Genomic DNA, 19,421 nt, shown 5'->3' with positions numbered 1-19,421 from the left:
GTGCTGTTCCTGCACTTTCACACTGCCACAGCCATCCTTCCCGGGGGGCGGGGGGGCAAGGAGGGAAGAGCTGGCGCAGCGAGTGTTCCGAGCCCTGTCATGCAGAGGCTACTTTTATTAGAGGGAAGCAATAAATTACCAGGTGGGCACGGCGGGAACAGGGAGGACGAGGCGAGGGGCCCTAGACATCCAGGGCAGCTATCACGGCTTGGGTGAAATCCATGGACGTGGCGTAGCCCCCCATGTCCGCCGTGCGCACCTGCAAGGAGAGGGGAGCGTTAGTGAGGAGGGAGGGGGGCCCCCACAGCGCACTGGGGAGCTGGCTGCTGTGCGCTGCGGACCAGGCTCCCTGAGGCTGTTGGCAGCTCCAGAAGTGTCCCTTCTGGAGCTGGGAGCGGGGCTGAAGGCACACTGCCCTGTGGCAGCACTGCAGTGGGCCTTGTCTCCGGTCCCAGCACTGGCTCCCGGCTCCCTTGGCCCCACGGGAGTGACCCAGGAGATGGGGGGCGCTGGCAGTGGGCACCAGCCCCTCTGCCAGCACCTGCTTCGAGGCAGGTTTTGAGGGGTGGTGGGGGAGGCAGGAATTGCAGCAGCAGGCTTTCCTGGCAGCTCCCCCCACCAGGGAGAGCCGCTTCCTGGGCTCACCCCCCGCAGCAGGCTGGAGGGGATGGCAAGGGGCCAGCACTGGTGGTGCAGGACCGGTGCTGAGCCCTGCTCCCCCCACCACAGGCACAGCCCTATACTCTGCCAGCCCAGCTTCTGGCCCTGGCACCCCCAGGTGCCCCCGAGACCTTGAGCCAACGCTGAGTCGTGCAGGGCCAGGTGGGGAACAGCACCTGTGTGGGCAGGGGTGAAGCATTGGACCCTTTTATTGCAAAGACAGATACACAGCGCAGCACTAAATACATGTCCCAGTCGCTCTCTCACGCACACGCCTGCCAGGACAGAGCCCCCGTGGTCTGCCCCACAGCACCGCTGGTCCCCAGCCCCACGGCTTGCCTGGCAGGGCAAGTGTTTGCTGCAGACAACGTCCTGCGCGGCTCACCAGGCCGCTCCAACACGCAGCTGCAGCTCGGCTCAGCCCTGCACTCCCCGGCCCTCAGAAACCAGCCACAAACCCATGAAGGGGGCGACAACAGCGCCCCAAACTGCACACCGGGTCCCAGTGAGTGGGAGGTGACAAAGCCTCGTAGCCACCTCACCCTACACATGCGCTTGTGCCGACTGCAGCCCTGTGGTCCCATTTATTGCTAATGCCGCTGTGGGTAGAAGGCTCCTACAGTCCCTGGGCACTACACTGAGCTCGGGGCGCTGCCCATTCACCCCTCCCAAGTCACCTCCAGCTGCCCTCCTCGCAGGGAGGCACAGGGGAGGCGCCTGGCAAGCCCGACTGGGGCTGGTTACTGGGCTCTGGGCTGGGTGGGAGGGAGAACTGCCCTCCTCCTCCTCCCCCGGGGCACCAGGGCCCCCCCCCGGGGCAGGCTGCACCAGGCAGGAGGGGGAGGGACGTGGCACTGGGCTGTAAGCTACGGGAAGCTGCTGCAGGGCGCAGTGAGGTCCCCGACTGCGCGGGGCGAGCGGGGCTCCTAGGCACCATAGTGGGGGTGCAGGTTGTCAATCACAGACTTCACGAAGTCAGAAGTGGTGGAGTAACCGCCCAAGTCCCGTGTCCGAACCTAAAAATCCAACATAGGGAAGGGGAGAAACAAGGGAGAAACGTGATCGTGAACCAAGTGAAACAACTGCAAGAGGGGAGAGGACAGCAGAGCAGCTTCTCTCTAGGCACCCTGCCAGAGACCCCAGCGGGCAGCGTGCGAGCTGTCCCCCAGCCCTGCCAGACGTCCCTAGTGTCCCTAGCCAGCAAGCACTGCTACAGGCGGCAGCAGCCCCCGAGACAGGTGCGGCGGCCTGGCTGCTCCCGACTACAGCCACGTGGCATGAGCTGGAAAGAGGCGAGGAGGCCGGAGACTCGCACTGGTCCGTCAGGGAGAACACAGCGGCTTGCTACCACAAACACTCACAGCTACAGACAGGCGGCAAGCCCAGCTGCACAACACTCACTTTTCCGACTTTGATCACCTTCTTCACCGCATCCGAGATCAAGTTGGAGTGAAATTCCAAGCTGGTGAAAGAAAAGGAGCTGCGGTCAGTGCCTCATCAGCCCCCACGCCCGGCAGCGCTGCCCCCCCCACCACACTCCCAGGTAAAAGGCACCTACTTGAGATGCCGCAGCATGTTGGCGGCCGAGAGCAGCATGGCAGTGGGATTGGCAATGTTCCTGCCCACAGCCTGCGCGAAGGGGTGGCGGGCGCCCTGCAGGAGGAAAAGCCACAGTGATGGACCATCTTCCTCACCCCTGCCCCCAGCAGCACCCGCCAGGAACCCGGGGTGTGCCAGTACAGCACAGCAGCCTCCGGGGAGCCGAGACACCTCACCATCTCGAACACTGCGTACTCGGCGCTGTAACTCTCCCCAGGAACCACGCCAGCGCCGCCCACCAAGCCAGCTGCCAGGTTATCAATGATGTTTCCATAGAGGTTCGGCATCACAAGGACATCGAACTGGTAGGGGTTCTGCACCAGCTGCACGGAGGGAACGGGAGGACATGAGGCCCTGCACATCCAACATGGCGGCAGGCAGATCGACAGCCTCCAGGACAGGCCGGGTCACAAAACCAGTGAGGCAGCAGAACCCACCGTGTCTGAAAACTTCCCCAAACTGCGCTTGAGTGAGAGGGGACCCTGCTGAAGCAGCTGGGGAACGACAGACCTATTCCACCTGGCAGGGTTTTGCAAGGCCAGATGAAACGTAGCTGCTGCCTTCAACCCCTGCAGCTCCAGCCCTCCCCTGCGGCAGAGCAGGGTGAAGGCTCCTGTCTTGCACAAGGAGCAAACCTCGGGCCAGGGGCCAGGGTGGCCACCTGGACCTGTCAAGCTGTCGGTGGCTTTTCAGGTTTCAGATCGTTACGGCTTGGCTCAGCAGGCCCCGCAGCAGCAGGAGGTGCAGAACAGGTCTGGGGCGGGGGAACGGGATCCTCACCTGCATGCAGCAGTTGTCAATGATCATGGTGTCAAATTTGATCTTGGGGTACAGTTCTGCCACTTCTTCACAGCACTGCAGGAAGAGCCCATCGCCCAGTTTCCTGTGAGACAAGAAACACACCATAGGGTTGGCAGGACAGCAGTGAAATCGTTACAGCAGCAGGTAACCCAATAGCAACTGGTGTCCCTCCGCAGCAAGGCAGGGAGGTGCACCCCACACCACTGCACCCCCACAGCCACAGGCTGTGAAATCAGGGCCCAGGGGGAGCCACAAGGGATCAGCTTTTAGTGCCAGAGCTTCTCCCCTTCTCTGCTGACAGCCTCCAGGACGCAGCTGTCGGGCCTCAGCAGGGCTCATGCCAGAGACAAGACCATACAGAGGAAAAAGCCACTATTCCCAGGGAAAGCCCAGCCTCTCCGGAACCAGACCGGCACTGCTCTGCCTGGGATCAAAAGCGGAGAGCAACAAGGCCCCTGAAGTGACAGCAGTCGCGTGCCTGACAGCCAGACAGCGCTCCCACCCTGCTCCTGTGGCACTCACATAATGTTGGCCTTGTGCACAGCTGTGACCTTAGAGCGCCCTTTTTTGGTGGCATAGTCAAAGGCAAACTTGGCAATGCGCTGCGACTTGGCCCGGGTGATGATCTTCAGGCATTCGATGACTCCCTTTGCGCTCTGGACAGGAAAGGGAGGGCAAGCAGCTGTCGTGGGCGCTGTGCAGCCCAGCACCCCGACCCACACCACGCCGACAGTCCTGGCACTTCGAGGCAGAGGTGAGGTGTCTTTGCCCGATGCTGGATCACCCTCATCAAGAGGTTCCTTACACCCATCTCTCTTTTTTCTGGCATTACCCCTCCTGTAGCCCACCACCACCCTCCTTGGGTCTGCGTGTATTCCTATCACTAAAAATTTTCCTAATTTCATCAGTGTCACTCGGTACATCACTGCTGCTCCAGCCACCTCCTCAGCAGTGCTGAAAGCTCCGGTACAGGAAGTGGGAGCGTGTCTCTGGCAGCAAGGAAAGCTACACATCCTGGGGCACGCACTGTCCTTCGGCGAGGCCAGCAATGACCCCAAGCAGAGCAGCATGTGCTGGAGGGAGGCTCCCGTACCTCATGTTCCAGGGAGCTGTACTCCCCCTCCGTCTGCTCACGAATGATCACGAGGTCCAAGTTGTTGTGGCGTGTTTTATAGCCTGGTAAGCTCTTCACATGCACAACATTTGCAAACAAGTCCAACTTGCGCCTGCAAGAGAAGCAGCAGCAGAGTCAGCGCTTCGTTATGAGCTATTTCAGGGGCTGTGACTGTTCCCTACAAGTACTGGGAGAAACAGCTGGTGATGGTGCAAACACATCCCTGCCTCCCGAGACCCCCTCCCACAGCTATTGATCATTCTATTTGTCCATCCACTTTTCCCCTCAGGGACCTTGTTAATTTCCCATCTGACCTAGACTCGCTTCCTTCAGCCCCGGTTCGGTGGCAGACCACCACGACTGAGCACAATATGTTTTTCCCAGCAACCAATGCGTTGGTGTCCAGCACGGGCAGCCGAGCAGGGGACCCAGCTCACCTGAGCCTCATATCGTAAGAAGCCAGCTCTCCCTTGTACTCCATGGGGGTGTGGATCTTGCCTGCAGGACAACGTTGAGCCAGAGTAAGAACACAGAGCGCACCAACAGCCACTAAGAACATCGCCTGAACTCAAGCGAGAGGGCAGCAAGGGCTGGGACAGGGGTTGCTCCGACAGCCTTAGCCAAGTGCACAGACCCGTTTCTTGCTACATGGGACCCTGACCAGGCCCTTCGCTTCTCTGGGCCGTACTAGATCTTGTTTCAAAAGCAGAAGCTGAATATAACCTCCCCTTTGGTAAGTTCAGTAAGTACTTCAGTAATTTGCTGCTTAGCTTAAAGACAGCACATTTCCTGCTCCAGGAGCTAAGCACAGAAAATCCTGCCCTCTGAAAGCACCTAATGGTGTCTGAGATAAGGCAACGTTTCCTGCGGGCAGAGTGGAGAGCCCCTTCTTGCCAGACAGACAGCGCAAGTCCTTACCTATCAGGGCAACTTTACTTTCCTTCATAGAGTCAACCACCTGGTCCAGTTTTTCTTCTGACGCCATGTTCTGCACCTCGCTCAGGTGATGCTCATCGAAGACCACAGGCACGCTGGCAGCCTGCGTGAGAAAGGCAGAGACAGAGGTGCCCCCTCAGACCAGAGACCTGGCAGGGAAGTTACGCTGCACATTACAGAGGGCTGCTGCCGACAGCGGGGCTTGGAGAGCTGGGACATGAAGCCTTAAACCAGCCAGGCTTGCTCAGTGAGAAGAGGGAACAGGGCTCATGAAACGCTGGACCTGGACCTCTGGGTCACTTCAGTTCCAACCAATGATGTTTTCTGTCACTTTTATCACCAGGACTCCCCTTCCTTACTGTAATTACAGTTTCAGCTGCATAACCAACAACGTGGCAGACAACCCCACACTTGCTGCCTTTGACGTGTTAGAAGACAGCAGGACCAACTACCGACTTCCTCCCCCCACACACTCCCTGACGCTGCTGCCTGAGGGCAGGGCTCATCACAGATCGGGAAGGAGGCCAGAAGGACATAAAGGGCTCCGAAGCTGGCCAGTGACAGCCCTGCAGCCATGTTCCCGACAGAAGCAGTGAGGACAGCCTGTGTCCTCCCTGTCACCAGCCCGGACAGCATCAGTGTTTGCTGCTGCCTCAGCAGAAGGAGAAGGACTGAGCAGGTGATGGACCCAGACCCTGCTGGCTCCAGGACACAGTCCCAGGCTGGAAACACTTTCACACTGAAGAATGAGACAGTTTGCAAGACTGCTGCTCAGGCTGAGGCTTTTTACGGAAAGGGTGAGATCCCAGGGTTTTCATGGCCAGCCCTCTTCTACACCGGAGGAGACAGACAGGTTGGTTCCGGAGGGTCTTTGGATCAGCAGCGTCTTTAACCAACTCTGCAGCTGCTGCTCCTCCCTCCTCCATCCACCCTGCCCCATCAAGGGGCAGGAACCCTTACCTTGAACACCTCCTTGACGGCATGCATGAGCTCCGGGCCCACCCCATCTCCAGGCAGCATGGTGACCTGGAACATGCCCTCAGACTTCGCATTTTCTGACTGCGCAGAAAGCAAAGAAGAGTCAGACCTGCTGCTGCTGCACCCCCAGAGCCTAATCCAGAGTGGACCCTGAACAGGCAAGCAGCGAACTAGAGGAGGGTTACTTACAACACGAAGAATATCCGTACCCGTAGCACAATTGTAAGTTAGAAACATTTACTGCAGTACTAACAGCGAGCTTTAACTTAAAGAGCTCCTGCCTCCGCATAGCAGAGACACCCAGTATCCTGTGATCCACTGGCAACCTAAAGACCTTTTCCTTATACGGTGTCTCCAGGTATGATCTCTCCCTCTGTACAGCACAAATCCTTCTTACTGGGTGCTAACAGCACAATCTGGTGTCACCAAGTTTCCCTCACTCCTACTTCACGTCCTCAGGATCTCCTCAGCTTTCCTGCGTGCATCTTGTCCTCCTGTTGTACTCACATAGTCTCACAGCTTTTTGTTGAGTGTGGGGTTTTTTTGGTCCCGAACAAAAAGCAGTGTCAAAGATAATTCTTATGACATTCCACACACGATCCACCTCCAAATCAATGCTGCCTGCGTAGCTGCCTCCTATTCTTACCCAGTCCTTTCACTAATCCCCACCTTCTTTAGCCAGTAATTCCCTGTACAGAGCTGACCTCCAGACATGGGATTTCATAGAGCCAGCCTCAGGGACTAGACAGTCACAGTCAGAGACAAGAATTCCACTCAACAATTTAATCTGACAACAGATGGAGTAAACAGGTATCAATGCCAATATGACTCCAGAAACGCATATGTATCAGTGACATGAAGTGTAGGCAAATGATGATCATGGAAAGGCGCAATGAAAGACTAAGTGCGAAAAGAAAGATAAGATAATCTTTGCTTTTGATTTTTAACATCTCAGAATCAAGTTCCAGGGCAGAAAACCTCGCCTACCGTTCAGCAACTAAATTTCAAGAAGCAGCAAAGCATCTGCAGAGGGAACCGTGACATAGGCCCAAGCTCAAGGTCAACAGAACAGTCTCAGTGCTGAGCCCTTCTCTTCTGATGTAAGATGTCATCGCTTATAGACAGGAACCAGACATCCTGCCAGGCTGAACGTAGCAATCACAATGTTAATTCGCTACCCGGCACTTGTGGTGTTCCCCCCTCAGTCCTACCTACAGAAAACAACTCATCTCTGTGCCACAGCTCTTACTGACTCCTGACAGAGTACTTGTATGTGCTACAACTATTGTATGTGCTAAGCTAATACTTGCTCTTACGTTATTCAATCTCTAACAACTGTGTTATTTTCTGTATTATTTTGTATTAACTACTACAGACAGCTACACTAAATTCAGAATTAAATGACAAGGGCTTGATCAAAATAATTTTCGTTATTGCAATCAATGCCACGCTCTGGCTAGTGGTTTTTAACCAGAAGAACACTTGCCAGGGTAACCCTGCCAGCAGCCCCCTGCATGCTGCCGAGGCTACACCAGGGGTCAGAGGGCTGGGGAGGAACCTCTGGGGAGGAACCTCCAGGGAGGAGGTAGCAAGGCCAGAGAATGTGCTGCTCCAGGAGCAAGAAAAGCTGCTTCTACCAGGCAGAGCTCACCCAGGAGCACTTCCAATGTCCAGTGGCTGCCGCTGCCCTGCTCCCCACAGCAGCTCCCTGCCCTGCAGTAAGTGCCAGGGCTGGCTGCAGTCAGGGTGGGCCCGAGGGGGACTCCTGCTCTCACCTTGGCCCGTGGGATCTGCTGGAGGGCAGCAGAGGCATGCAGGCTCCTCCACACACCGAGGCTCTGGGCACGCAGGAGACGCTGGGGCAGAGGCAGCAGGAGGGTGAGACTCCCAGCATGGACGAGCCCCCCTCCCCTGCACAGCCCTCCCAGCCCAAACTAACACACCCGGCCCAGCCTGGCCCCGCAGCCCCCAGCCTGAACACCCCCCTGGCCCAGGCCTTACACCGTCCAAGGCCCTCAACCGCGATCTGCATCGACCCCAGCCCAGCCCGAACCCTCCCCCCTCCAAGGCAGACCCCCCCCTGCCCCGCCTGACCCCCACAGCTCGGACAGACCCTCACCCTTGGAGCCTGGGCCCTTACCCCTGCCCAGACTTACGGCCCCCACACAGGCCAAACCCTGACCCCCGGGCCCACACCCCCATCCAGCCTGACACACACCTCCCCCGCCCCGGCCCAGCCCGAGCCGTCACACCCCCAAGCCAGCCCCCCCAGCCCCCGCCCCGCCTCACCCCGGCGGCCGCCCGGCCCACGCTGAGCGCCGCCATCTCGCCGACCCACAATGCACCGCGGCTGCGGCACGGCGGAACGCGCGTGGGGCGGCCCACAATGCACCGCGGCTGCGGCACGGCAGGAAGCGCGTGGGGCGGGGCCGAGGCGTCCCCTGCGGCGCCCCCTGGCGGGGGGGGGGGGGGGGGGCATTGAAACCACAGGGCCCCCCTCGAGACCCCCCTTGGGGACAGCCAGGGACGACACCCCCCTCCAGCCCTCCCCAGGGCGTGCTCCGGGCCTCCATCACCCCACACCCCGGGCCCCCCCATGAATGCCCTGCAGCCCCCCCCATAGCCCCGCCCAGGGACCCCGGGAGCCCCTGTGCCCACTCACCGCGGGGTGGGGGGGGGCTGAGCAGCGGCGGGAGGGGCGCTGAGCGGGGCTGAGGGTGCCAAGCATTTCTCACCCGAGGCAGGACAGCGAGCTCTTCTCTTTATTGAACCAGGCAGGGGGCTGGGAGCCACCTGCCCGCAGCTGGGCAGAGGCTGCACCGGCACTGGGGGGGTCCCGCCGCTGCGTTTTGCAGCCAGCGAGGAAGACCTCGGAGCAGCTGCGAGGGGGGCGCTGCCAGGGTGCCCCCTGCGCCGGCCCAGGGCACAGACACCCTTCTGTCCCCCCACCCTCGCCCCCACAGTGAGGGGGAGGGGAGCCTGGACTGGGGGCAAAGGGCTGGGAAGCCCGGAGTGGTTCAAGTGGCAGGACTGGGGGGACAGAGCCCCCCTGGAGTGCATGGTAGGCAAGAGGCCAGGGCAGGGCCCCCCGGGCTGGGGCTCACTTCTTCAGGAGCTGGGCTCGAGCCCGGTTCAGCTTCTCGGCCACGGCGGTGTCGGTGCTGGCAGTGCACTTGGACAGGACAAAATTCATCTCGGTCTCATTCTTGTGCTCAATGGCAGCGTCGGCCGCCTGGTCCAGGTCCCTGCAGCAGAGAAGGGCAGCTGGGGGGGCTGGGGGGCCAGGACAGGGAGCCCCAGCCCCCGTTCCCCCCTGTCCTACAGGCCCCAGCCACAGCAAGGGCAGGCCCCTCCAGCAGCCTGCACTGACTGTGGAGCACGAGGGTCCAGGTGCCCCTCAGCATCACCCACATGCTCCTGCAGGGGGTCTCATCCACCCCCAGGCCCCCCAAGACCCCAGCACCGCTGCATGAGGAACCAGCTGCCCCTGTGGGCTCCGACCCTACCTCCTGCACCCCACGCTGTTCCCCCCGACGCCCCCAGGAGGGGGCCAAACCAACGCACCCCACCAGGACGAAGGCTTTGACACGCTGCTCGGGGGTCACGCGGGGCGCATACTTCTTGGCCTCGTAGCGGTTGTGGTGCTTCACCGAGATCTCCACAAAGGGCTGGGGAGGAGAGGAGCCCAGTGGGAGGGCGGTGAGGCTGGCTGCCGGCCCCCCCCAGCCCCCCACCTTCAGCCCTTGCTGCACACAGTGTGCTCCTGCTGCCCCACAGCTGCCCACCAGGCAGGGCTGGCCCCACTCCCACGGGGAAAGCTCTTACCAGGTACCCAATGGGCGACTTCTTGCTCTTGGAGAACTTCTCCATCTCCTCCCAGTCCCCACGGTTGGCCAGGGCGCTGATCTTCAGCCACCAGTACCTGGGGACACAGATCAAGCTAGCTCCTCCCGCTGCCTGCCCCCCGCAGCCCCCTGACTGCCACCCCACGGCTGCCACGTGGAGAAGCCCTCCCCGGGACCCACCTCTTGTCGGGGATCTTGAACTCGCGGTAGAGCTGCTCGGCTCGCTTGTGGTGGCCGTCCAGGATGAGGTTGGAGACAGTGTCATGGAGCGAGAGGTCGAGATAGGGCTTGTCAAAGTCCTCCTGGAGGTGTCGCTGGAGCCGCAAGAGCTTGATCTGATCCTCTGTGGCCTGGGGAGCAAAGCACCAGCCTGAAGGGGCCCTTGCCCCAGCAAGCGATGGCAGCAGCCCACCCAGCCTCAGCCACAGAGCAAGGCAGGTGGAGCAGCAATGTCCCACTGAGCAGAGGTGACCCAGCCGCAGCCTCGTGCCCCCCGGCAGCACCCCATGGCATCTCCCCAGCCCTGGCCAAGCTCACCTTGGCAGCGAACTCATTTTTGGCTTTGTAGTACTCGTCCAGGGCATTCTGCAGAGCTCCCACTCGCCCTTCAATGCGCTGGAGACACAGAGCACAACCGCTTCAGCCCCTGCCAGCACGGATGCCACACTGCGGGGATCGGGCAGCACCCCCAGAGCGCCCCAGGTGAGGTGCGAGGGGTGTCTGGTGCCGAGACACAGCCAAGGCAAGGCTCCGTTTCTGCGATGCTTTGCTTGACCCCCAGAGATGGCCAGAGGGCTGCATCCTGCCTCGCCCCGAGTGGGATCCCGACCTCCCAGCACAGGCAGGGTGGGCTGGGTGTCTGCTAGCACAGAGCCCCGAGGTATGAGCTGGGGAGCCCCTTTCCCATGGCCTGAGCATGTGGAGGGGGAAAACCCCTCTGGCTGGTGCTGAGCTGCATAGGGCAGAGGCAGCTACCAGGCGTGAAATTCCCCCTGCCCCTTCCCCAGTGCGCTGGCTCTCCCGGGCCACGCAGCTCCCTGGGCAAGGAGTCGGCAGCCCAGAGCCCACCAGCCCTTCCTCCCTGCTCCCACTGCCGGGCACGGACCTTCTCCGAGTAGCTGGAGTGGACATGGAAGTTGCCAAGCTCCTGGTGATTGTCGTCCTGGTTATACAGGTCCTTCAGCGTCTCCCGCTCCTGGTGCTTGCAAAACTGGGGAGCAACAAGCGGGTCTCAGGGCATGCGGGGACAGGGAGCTGCACCCCTCCGCCACAGCATGGCTGCCGGGAGCCAGGCATGCGGCCGCAGCCCCTACCTGGCGGTACAGGCTCAGGGCCACCGGCTGGTTCTGCAGCGTCATGAAGAAGGTGCCACGATTCAGCTCGTTCTTCAGGTGGAGCACGACAGCGTAGACTGGGGCAAACAGCGCAGTTCAGGAGAGGGGGACGGGCCCTTGACCCCCACACGGCCAGCCCTGGCGGACGAGGGGACGTCCCGAGCCCCACGCCGAGGGTCAGCACTTCCCCACAGGGCTCAAGCAGCTCCCGCCACCCTCATTCCACAGGGCACAAAGCTACGAATGGGCTCCCCCAGACCGCAAAACCCTCCCCCCTCCTCCGCCCAGCCCTGGCCCTCACCCAGGTCAGTGTCCCCACTCTCAATGGCTTTGCTGAGGGCCAGCTTGCTCCGCTTCATCTTCAGCAGCAGCGGGACCTGCTCCCCGGAGCGTGGCTCATACTCCAGCAGCTGCAGGCAGCAGAGTGGTTGTCAGTGCACGGCCACCAGGCGTGACCCCCCCTGGCTCACCCATGCTACAGCCCCAGCCAAGAGACCTTGATGGCAAGCTCTGTCCTGCCGCAGTCATAAGCCCGGGCAGCAATCTCAGAGTAGGAGATGCCCGGTGTGTCACCCAGCTTCTGGTTAATGGCATGGGCCACCTCCTCATCAGACTTGTCCTTCTGCTGCACCTGGCAGGGCGTGAGCGGAGAGGTCTCTGCACAGCCCCAGATGGGCAGAGCCCCCCCAGCTGCCTCCTTACCTTGTAGCAGGCCCAGTGGGCCAGGATGCGGCTGACACCCTGGATCTCCGAGAGGCGCAGGTACTCGCAGATTCTGATGGCCAGGGGGTAGAGCCGCCGCAGGACCAGCCTGGTGCGGCACACAGTGGGTCAATGGTGTGGCCCCACACGTGTCCGAGGAGCCGAGCAGCTCAGCCCCTGGCCAGGGAGACTGGGACCACAGGGACGGGGACCACAACATGGCCAGACACTGCCTCAGCCCAGGCTACCTGGGGACAGGGCTGTCGTGCCCGACTCGTGGGGACTCTTACCTGTCCAACAGGACCTCAACAGTGAGCCGCTTGTATCTGTGGGGGCAGTCAAGGGACATCTGGGACTGCAAAACCCCACAGAGCACAGGCAACGCATGCCAAGCACCTGCTTCCATCCTGGCAGCATCCCTGCCTGACACACTGCGGCCAGCCCCGGCACATAGAGCCATAGGGCCAGCTCGGCTCGGCCAGCACCGCAGACCGGCTCTGCAGGGTGCGATGAGTGTAGAGGTCTCAGCTACAGACCCCCGTCATGGGGCATGGGGCACAGCTGGTGCCTGAACCCACAGCACCAGCAGCTAAGCAGCTCTGCAGCTCTCCCCACCTTGTCTCGCTCCACCTGTGAGGTGGCCACCCCAGCAGGGCCCGGAGCCCCAGGCAGCATTGATCCTGCCTAGGCCAGATCCTGCACCTGGCCCAGCATCATCCCTCGTGCGCTGTCCCACAGAGGATACTGGGTGAAGGTGAGGGGGATGCCGATCTGGTAGTCCCGGATGGCGTTGAGCACCCGCAGGTCCTGGCACATGCGCACGAAGCTCTCCGGGGGGAACTTGTCGATGAAGCACTTCCCAAAGGACGCTGCCTGTGGGAAGAGGTGTGCGATGCTGGGGCTGCACCGGCCACAGCATGACTGCCAGCTGCGAGGGAGACTGCTTCAGCTGCAGCCAAAGCCTCCCTCTGCCTCGCTCACCCTCAGCAGCGACTTCTGGGTGTCCGGCTCATGCTCGTAGCCGGCTGCCTCAATGCACTGGCTCACCGCCTCCGGGAGCAGCTTCTGGTCCTTGATCTCCCGCAAGTACTCGTCTGCCTTCTGGCTCTCCTTCTGCAGGGAGCACAGCAAGGTACTCAACGGTCAGGGTGAGCCCCAGGAGCCCCAGCACCCCTGGGATCAGGGGCCAAGGGAGCCCTGCCCTGGTACCTTGGCCCCAGCAGGGACCTCCGGGATCTCCCCCTTCCCCTCACTGCGGGATAACACTGGCAGCAGTTTGCATCAGAGCCACCCCAACCTCCCCAGGGGTGGGCAGGACCCAGAGCAGGGCAGCGGGCCGTACCTCATACTCCTTCTGTGCCTCCAGCAGAAGTGCTCCCGGGGCCATGGAGGCAATCTTGAAGATCTCCTGGCTGGCCTCTGCAGAGATGGAAGGAAAAAAGAATATGTGAGAGGCTGCCCCAGCCCAGGCACATCACCTGCACCTGTTGCAGCCTGCTCCCCCACCATCCCTGCCCAGCTCTGGGACTCCAGGAGAGCCCGTGCCAGCACTGTCCTTCATCAGAGCGGGAGCACGGCCACCGTCGGCTAAGAAGCCGGGCAGAGCTGTGACTGTAGCCCCCAGTAAACACCAATCCAAGGGTCCAAGAGACGGAGGCAGGGGCAGCTGCCAGGACCCACGCATTCCCAAGGAGCTATTCCACCCCACAGCCATGGCAGCTCCGCTCTGGAAAAGCAAGGAGGGCAGCAGTGTGGGAGGCAAGGAACAGGCGTGCCAAGCTGTGCCAGGCCTCAGCTCAAAGTGTGGGGGCTGTGGCAGCGGGAGGAGTGGGAGCAGCCCTGCCTCAGGACACAGAGCTGGCAAAGGAGGGGACCAGAACTGGCCCAGTGCTGGGAAAGCAGGAGCCCTGGGCCAGGTGATGGGCTGGGTTCAGAGCCCTGCGCTCAGGGGCTGGTGGGGCTCAGGGCACAGCTCTACTCTGCTGTGGGGGGTCTCACCACTCCTCGAGTCTCCAGAAAGAACTGGGTGGGCTGGACCCACACACATAGAGCTGGACACAGTGACAGGCCACAGCCTGGGCGCTGGAGAGACCTGCCCACCCAGACGCAGGGGGTCCCACACAGCCTCGCCACCCAACACCATCTCACCTGGGATCTCGTGCAGGAACTCATGGGAGGTGCGAGACAAGATCCGGACCCCATCCAGCTCGGGCACCAGGTAGGAGTCCTCATCCAGGACAAATCTGTGCTCCTTAATAAGGGCTCGCAGGAAGAAAGCAGCTCTGGATACAGCCCAGCCCCAGCAATGCCACAGAGGAACCTCCTGGAGCCCACATCCCCATAGGGCTGTGGCTTGTGACCTCCCTTTTCCATGGAGAGTCAGCAGGGTGTGGGCTCAGCACTTTGGAGAGACAGGAATCCCCCCCAGCCACAGCAGCTCTCCTGGAATTGGGACTGGATCTTGGCAGGGCCAGTGCTCCTAGCCACAGGGGCTTTGGTGGCTCCCAGCACCAGAGGGGAGCAGGATCCCCTTGGCAGGGAGGGTCCGAGAAGGGGGACAAGGGCCAGGGGGACAGACAGGAGGAGGTTTTGCTGCTGTACCATACCGGGCTGGACAGGGGAGATTACAACAGAACTACACAGAGAACAGTCAGCCTCCTCCGACCACCCTGGGGCCACTGACACCGAGGGGGCTTCCAGGGATACCAGGGTCCATGACAGCCAGTGGTGGCCCAAGGAGGGCCTGCGGCAGCCTGCAGTTTGGGCTGGCCTTTGGAAACGACACTGGTGTCCCTCTTCCCCAAAGGATACTGGATGCACTCCGTGGAGTTGCCCACCACCATCAGCTGCCGGTCCCAGGTCACGACCACAGCACGCTGCCGGCTCCGGGGACGCATGCACCTGCCAGGGAGCCCCAGCCCCGTTGCAGCCCCCCATGCATGGAACGGAGATGCGCGAGGGTCCTGCTCATCCCAGCGAGCAGCAAGGTGGCCGCAGAGCCGAGAAGACCCTGGCAAAGGCTCAAGGTACCGGCAGAGAGCAGGTCTGCAGGACCAGGGGCAGGGAGACCACTCACCAAACCATCTGCTTGGGTGGAGATCGGACACTGCTGTGGAACTCGCAGAGCTTCTCCTGCAGCAGGAGAGAGCTGGGTCAGGGGGTCAGTGGCATCGTGTGGGCTGCAGAGATGGGTGGCACTGCATGCGCACCAGGGCCACGTGCTGAGGGGAGCTGCCAGGGTTGAGAAGCACAGCCCAAGCTGTAACGGACACCGGGAGCATGGGTGCTGTGCCGTGAGCAGGTCCCATGGGAGCACCCAGCCTGTCTCTGGCCCTGGGGGCAGCCAGGGCTGCAGCCGACACAGCTGAAGGACAGGGATGCTGCATGAGCACTTAAACCAAGTGTGAGAAACATTCCTCCGCTGCTGCAGCACACGGCATGCCTGCACATAGAGAAAGCAGCTGCTTATGCTCAACTGAAACCCAGTAAGTGAACGAAGGCGAAAGAAGAAGGATCGGTCTCAGAGGGCACAGAAGGCAACCAGCACATCACCAGCACACAACACAGGGAAATTTGCAGGGGAGGACCATGACTTACAAGCAAGGCCCCTACGCTGAAGCGACCACACCAGCAGTGGTGATAAGGCTGGGGCTGCCCAGAAAATGGTACTGGGACCAGCAACCAGCAGGGAAACAATAATTTGTGGTGGGCTGTTTATCTGGGGGGAGTTCAGACAGGGAAAGGGACGTGCAATGCCAGCAAAAAGGTGGGTCCAGAAACAGAAAAAGTGGGGAGTCAGGTCTAAAATCAGGTGAAGAACAGAAAAGGGTGGATGTCCTGAGAGCAGACACCTGCAGACAGCAGCGAGGCCGACCTGCAGCCCTGAATCCATGGGGAGCCCCAGGGAACCTGTGCAGACACCCTACGCTGCTGGATCTGTCTGCCAGACAGGGAGCAGAGGGGTGGGCTGACACCCTGATGCCCCATCACGGGGAGGGGAGGGAGAGACTCACCTTCAGTGTGGCTAGCCCCATCCAGATGTAGCCAGTGTCGGTGAAGAGTGCCAGGCAGCGGTAGTTGAAGGACACAGCCATCTGCAGATAGGTGCCAGCAGAGGGGCTCATGCCAGGGGGGGTCTGGTACGGGGAAAGGGTGAGGGTTACACCCTGGGGGGCATGCTCCAGGGACACAAATGTGCCACACGCCAGCACCGACGCTGCATAAGGGGCTGAGGGCTGGTCAGAGTTGGGATGTCCCCTCCCACCCTGCGCCTGCTCAACCCTCACTCCTTTGCCCCTGGCCAGGATGGGGCCAGATGTCCCCGCTGTACATGCCTGCCTGCAGGACAGCAGGAGGAAGGACCTACACCGGTGTGTGCTGGTGGCAGGAGAGCATCCCACGGGACAGCAGGGGACAGGGGAAGGACCTGACAGTGCGCATGGGGGGGCTGCAGACCACCCTGCTCCCTGCAGACACCCGCCAGGGCTCACTCACCACCATGGAGCAGGAAGTGTTATCCAGGAGGTAGAGGTCCTGTCCGACCGCCAGCAAGACGATGGTGACTCTATCCTGGGACAGCACAGCCCAGCAAGAAGGCGGCTTCTGCAGACCTGCCAGGCACCAGCGTCAGGTCCCCACACCCAGCCGGAGCTGGGGGTAATGGGGACGGGACGCACCGGGAACCTCGGGCATCCTGCGCAGCTTCAGGTCATCGATGTTGGTGGTGAGGGAGAAGCGGTGTGCGCCGGTGAGGATGGCCACACCGGTGCCGTACTCAGTGTGGAAGACCTTTGCCTCCAGCACGCGGTTCTGCAGCACCTCCTGTGTCATGGAGAGAGTGGTGGGCTCGGACTGGGGCTCAGCACCACACTGCCGCTGCTCCAGGAGCAAAAGCACCCTGGGGGTGAGCGAGCCCAGCCTGGGGCTGCACTGCTGGTACTTGTCCCAGCTCAGACAGGCCTCGCTCCTGCAGCAACGAGGGAATCGTTCTGGTCCCAGGGGCCATGGGCATGGTTGCCAGCCTGTTCTTGAGGGCAGGCAGCCCTGCAGGGAGGCTGAGAGAGCCCCAGGCTCCCCACTGTACCCTGTGGGGCTGGGGGAGCACTTGGCGAGGCCTCGCAGCAATCATTTCTCTGTCACACAAACCCAACCCTGGGCATCCCTTGAGCTCCCCAGCCTGCCACACTCACATTGCCCATGCTGAAGTGGCGCATGAACTCGCAGAAGAGGTTGTAGATGAGAACGGTGCCATCCTCCTGGATGCACAGCAGGTCCTCACTGGCCGTCCAGCCCAGCTGCACCAGCTGGCCGCTCTTCCACTGCGGACAGGACACACGTGAGCGCATCATGGGGCTGCTCAGCTCCCAGCCAGCCCAGCCCCACAGACCTCTCCTCCAGGAGGCATACATGAAGCCAATGGCCACCATTGGGCATCTGGAGGTCTGATGCCCCTGGCTGCCCTGGCTCTGCAGGGCCCTGCAGTTGCAGCAGCTTTCCCTGTTCCTCCACGTCTCACTGCCCTGCGGCCGCCACAGCCCCAGGCATCAGGGAAGGGATGCTCCTCCTGCAGCACCAATGCTGCAGCTCCCTTTCCCACCCCATCCTCCTCTTAGATGACGTCCAGAGGTACCTTGATCCCACAGTTCTCCCAGGGCTAGGCAGCCTTCTTCCCCCTACAGCTTCCCCTACTTTCCCCTTGAGCACACCACCACTTCTAAGCGGTTTTTCCAAAGCTTTCAGGGGGCTGCAGAGCTGCACGAAGCCATTGCCCCAGAGAACACAGGGTGCCCGAGGACATGTGCCCCCCCAGAGAGACCAGAGGAGCTGCCCAAGGGCACACAAACCAGTGGCACAGGCAGAGGCAGCTGCTGGCCTCACAGCCGAGTGATTCACCTACAACACCCAGCCCGTAACCCAGCCACACAGCGCTGCACCCTCTCAGTGGTGCCACCAAGCCTTTCCACAACCATCCTGCCCACAGACTTATTGCTGCGAGGGGCAGAGAGCTGCAGCCCCTGGTGTCCCCCTAGGTGGTGGCCAGGGCTCCCTGGCATGTCACAGCAGCACCCAAGGCACAGCTCCAAGGGGGGGGACACAGCGACCCCACACCAGCTCACCGGCATGCTGGCCAGGAGAAGCCCCGAGGCAGAGTAGATCTCCAGCAGTGGGCGGGCGCTGGGGGATTTCTCCTTGCGGGTGTTGTTCTTCAGCAGAGCTGTGGGTGGGATGGGACAGCCTGCCTGAACCACGGCCCCTCTGACATCACGGCCGGGGGGTCAGGGCAGCCCCGGCACGGATTCCCAGGGGGCCAGGGCCTGGCCCTACCTATGGGTCCTCCATACGGGGCGGCCGCCACCATGCAGTCCCGCAGGTCCTCCTTTAGGCTCCACTCCATGGTGTACAGCTCGAACTTGCTGTGGGCAACAGATGGACAGACGGGCGGATGGATGGACAGGTGGCAGACGCAAGGACAGGGGTCTGGGGATGGTGCCCACCCCCCAGCCAGCCCCAAGACCAGTGGCTGTACCAGGACACCCCAAGCAGCCCCAGGACCCCTCTGGCTGGTCCCAGGGTCCATAAGCAGCCCTGAGACCCGCTGAGCAGCTCCAGGATCCCCCTGGCCAGCCCCATGGTCCATGAGACCCCCTGAGCAGCCCCAGGACCCCCCTTGGCTGGCCCCCGGGACCGTGAGCAGCCCTGCAACCCCTGAGCTGCTCTGGGACCCACCCCAGCCAACCCCAAAGTCCACAAGACCCCGCGAACACCCCCAGAACGCCCCCGGCCAGCCCCAGGGCCCACAAGCAGCCCTGAGACCCCCTGAGCAGCCCCAGGACCCCCTCAGTCGGCCCCAAGGTCCATGGGACCACCCCCAACCAGCCCCGGGACCCCCCAAACTATCCCCAGGGTCCATAAGCAGTCCTGAGACCCCCAAGGAGCTCTGGGACCCCCCCAGCCGGCCCCAGGGCCCACAGGCAGCCTTAGGACCCCCCCCAGCAGCCCCGGGACCCCCGCGGCCGGCCCCAGGGCTGGGGAGGGGCCGCCTCCGGCCGGTGCCGGGCCCAAGCCGCCCCCGCCGCCCCTCACCGGTAGAAGGTCTCCTCGCCCAGCGGGTTCCAGTTGGCCGTGTAACAGTCCATGGTGCCGGGCCGAACTGAACCGGGTGCTGCCGGTGGCACAGCCTCTGCCTGCGCTTCCGCCCGCCGCGCCCCGCCCCGCCCCGCGACGCCCCGCCCCGCGACGCCCCGCCCCGCGACGCCCCGCCCCGCGACGCCGCCACGGTGGTCGCCATCTTAAGTGAGGGCATCGGGAGCGTGAAAGGGAATCGCCATCATCGTGGGTGAGGTCACGGCGGATCGGCGCCGTCGCCATCTTGAGTGAGGGCACGGCCTCCCTCCCGCTCCCGGGCCCCACGGGGTCCCCTGTCACCATCCCTGAATGACAGACACGCACACA

The 19,421-nt window shown here is 62.0% G+C and overlaps 2 protein-coding genes across 4 annotated transcripts; both read right to left on the bottom strand.

The window, feature by feature from the left end:
• Window positions 1-85: 85 nt before the first annotated feature.
• Window positions 86-8,502, bottom strand: IDH3B (isocitrate dehydrogenase (NAD(+)) 3 non-catalytic subunit beta). Of its 3 annotated transcripts, none has more exons than XM_037388814.1 (12): window positions 8,378-8,502; window positions 7,864-7,944; window positions 6,071-6,169; window positions 5,093-5,213; window positions 4,612-4,672; window positions 4,154-4,286; window positions 3,583-3,716; window positions 3,040-3,142; window positions 2,436-2,582; window positions 2,219-2,313; window positions 2,062-2,122; window positions 86-259 (listed from the first exon to the last, which is right to left on the bottom strand). In XM_037388814.1, exons 1-12 carry the CDS (start codon window positions 8,411-8,413, stop codon window positions 182-184), a joined length of 1,149 nt encoding a protein of 382 aa, XP_037244711.1. In that variant the 5' UTR covers window positions 8,414-8,502; the 3' UTR covers window positions 86-181. The 3 variants fall into 3 exon arrangements, with proteins under 3 accessions (XP_037244711.1, XP_037244702.1, XP_037244721.1); XM_037388805.1 differs by having other exon boundaries at window positions 89-1,676; XM_037388824.1 differs by lacking the exon at window positions 8,378-8,502 and adding an exon at window positions 6,278-7,233 and having other exon boundaries at window positions 89-1,676.
• Window positions 8,503-8,827: 325 nt separating this feature from the next.
• On the bottom strand, window positions 8,828-19,176 carry VPS16 (VPS16 core subunit of CORVET and HOPS complexes). The gene is made up of 24 exons (XM_037388796.1): window positions 19,053-19,176; window positions 18,294-18,382; window positions 18,086-18,183; window positions 17,159-17,287; window positions 16,646-16,790; window positions 16,464-16,579; window positions 15,983-16,105; window positions 15,046-15,101; window positions 14,781-14,870; window positions 14,118-14,212; window positions 13,312-13,388; window positions 12,951-13,082; window positions 12,715-12,842; window positions 12,260-12,295; window positions 11,970-12,078; window positions 11,764-11,898; window positions 11,569-11,677; window positions 11,247-11,344; window positions 11,039-11,143; window positions 10,471-10,548; window positions 10,114-10,283; window positions 9,914-10,010; window positions 9,653-9,756; window positions 8,828-9,333 (listed from the first exon to the last, which is right to left on the bottom strand). Exons 1-24 carry the CDS (start codon window positions 19,103-19,105, stop codon window positions 9,189-9,191), a joined length of 2,517 nt encoding a protein of 838 aa, XP_037244693.1. The 5' UTR covers window positions 19,106-19,176; the 3' UTR covers window positions 8,828-9,188.
• Window positions 19,177-19,421: the final 245 nt, after the last annotated feature.

The sequence above is a fragment of the Falco rusticolus genome, chromosome 1 (genome assembly GCF_015220075.1).
Source record: "Falco rusticolus isolate bFalRus1 chromosome 1, bFalRus1.pri, whole genome shotgun sequence".
In the NCBI taxonomy this organism is placed as follows: Eukaryota; Metazoa; Chordata; class Aves; order Falconiformes; family Falconidae; genus Falco; species Falco rusticolus.
This window is presented reverse-complemented; position numbering and strand designations above follow the sequence as displayed.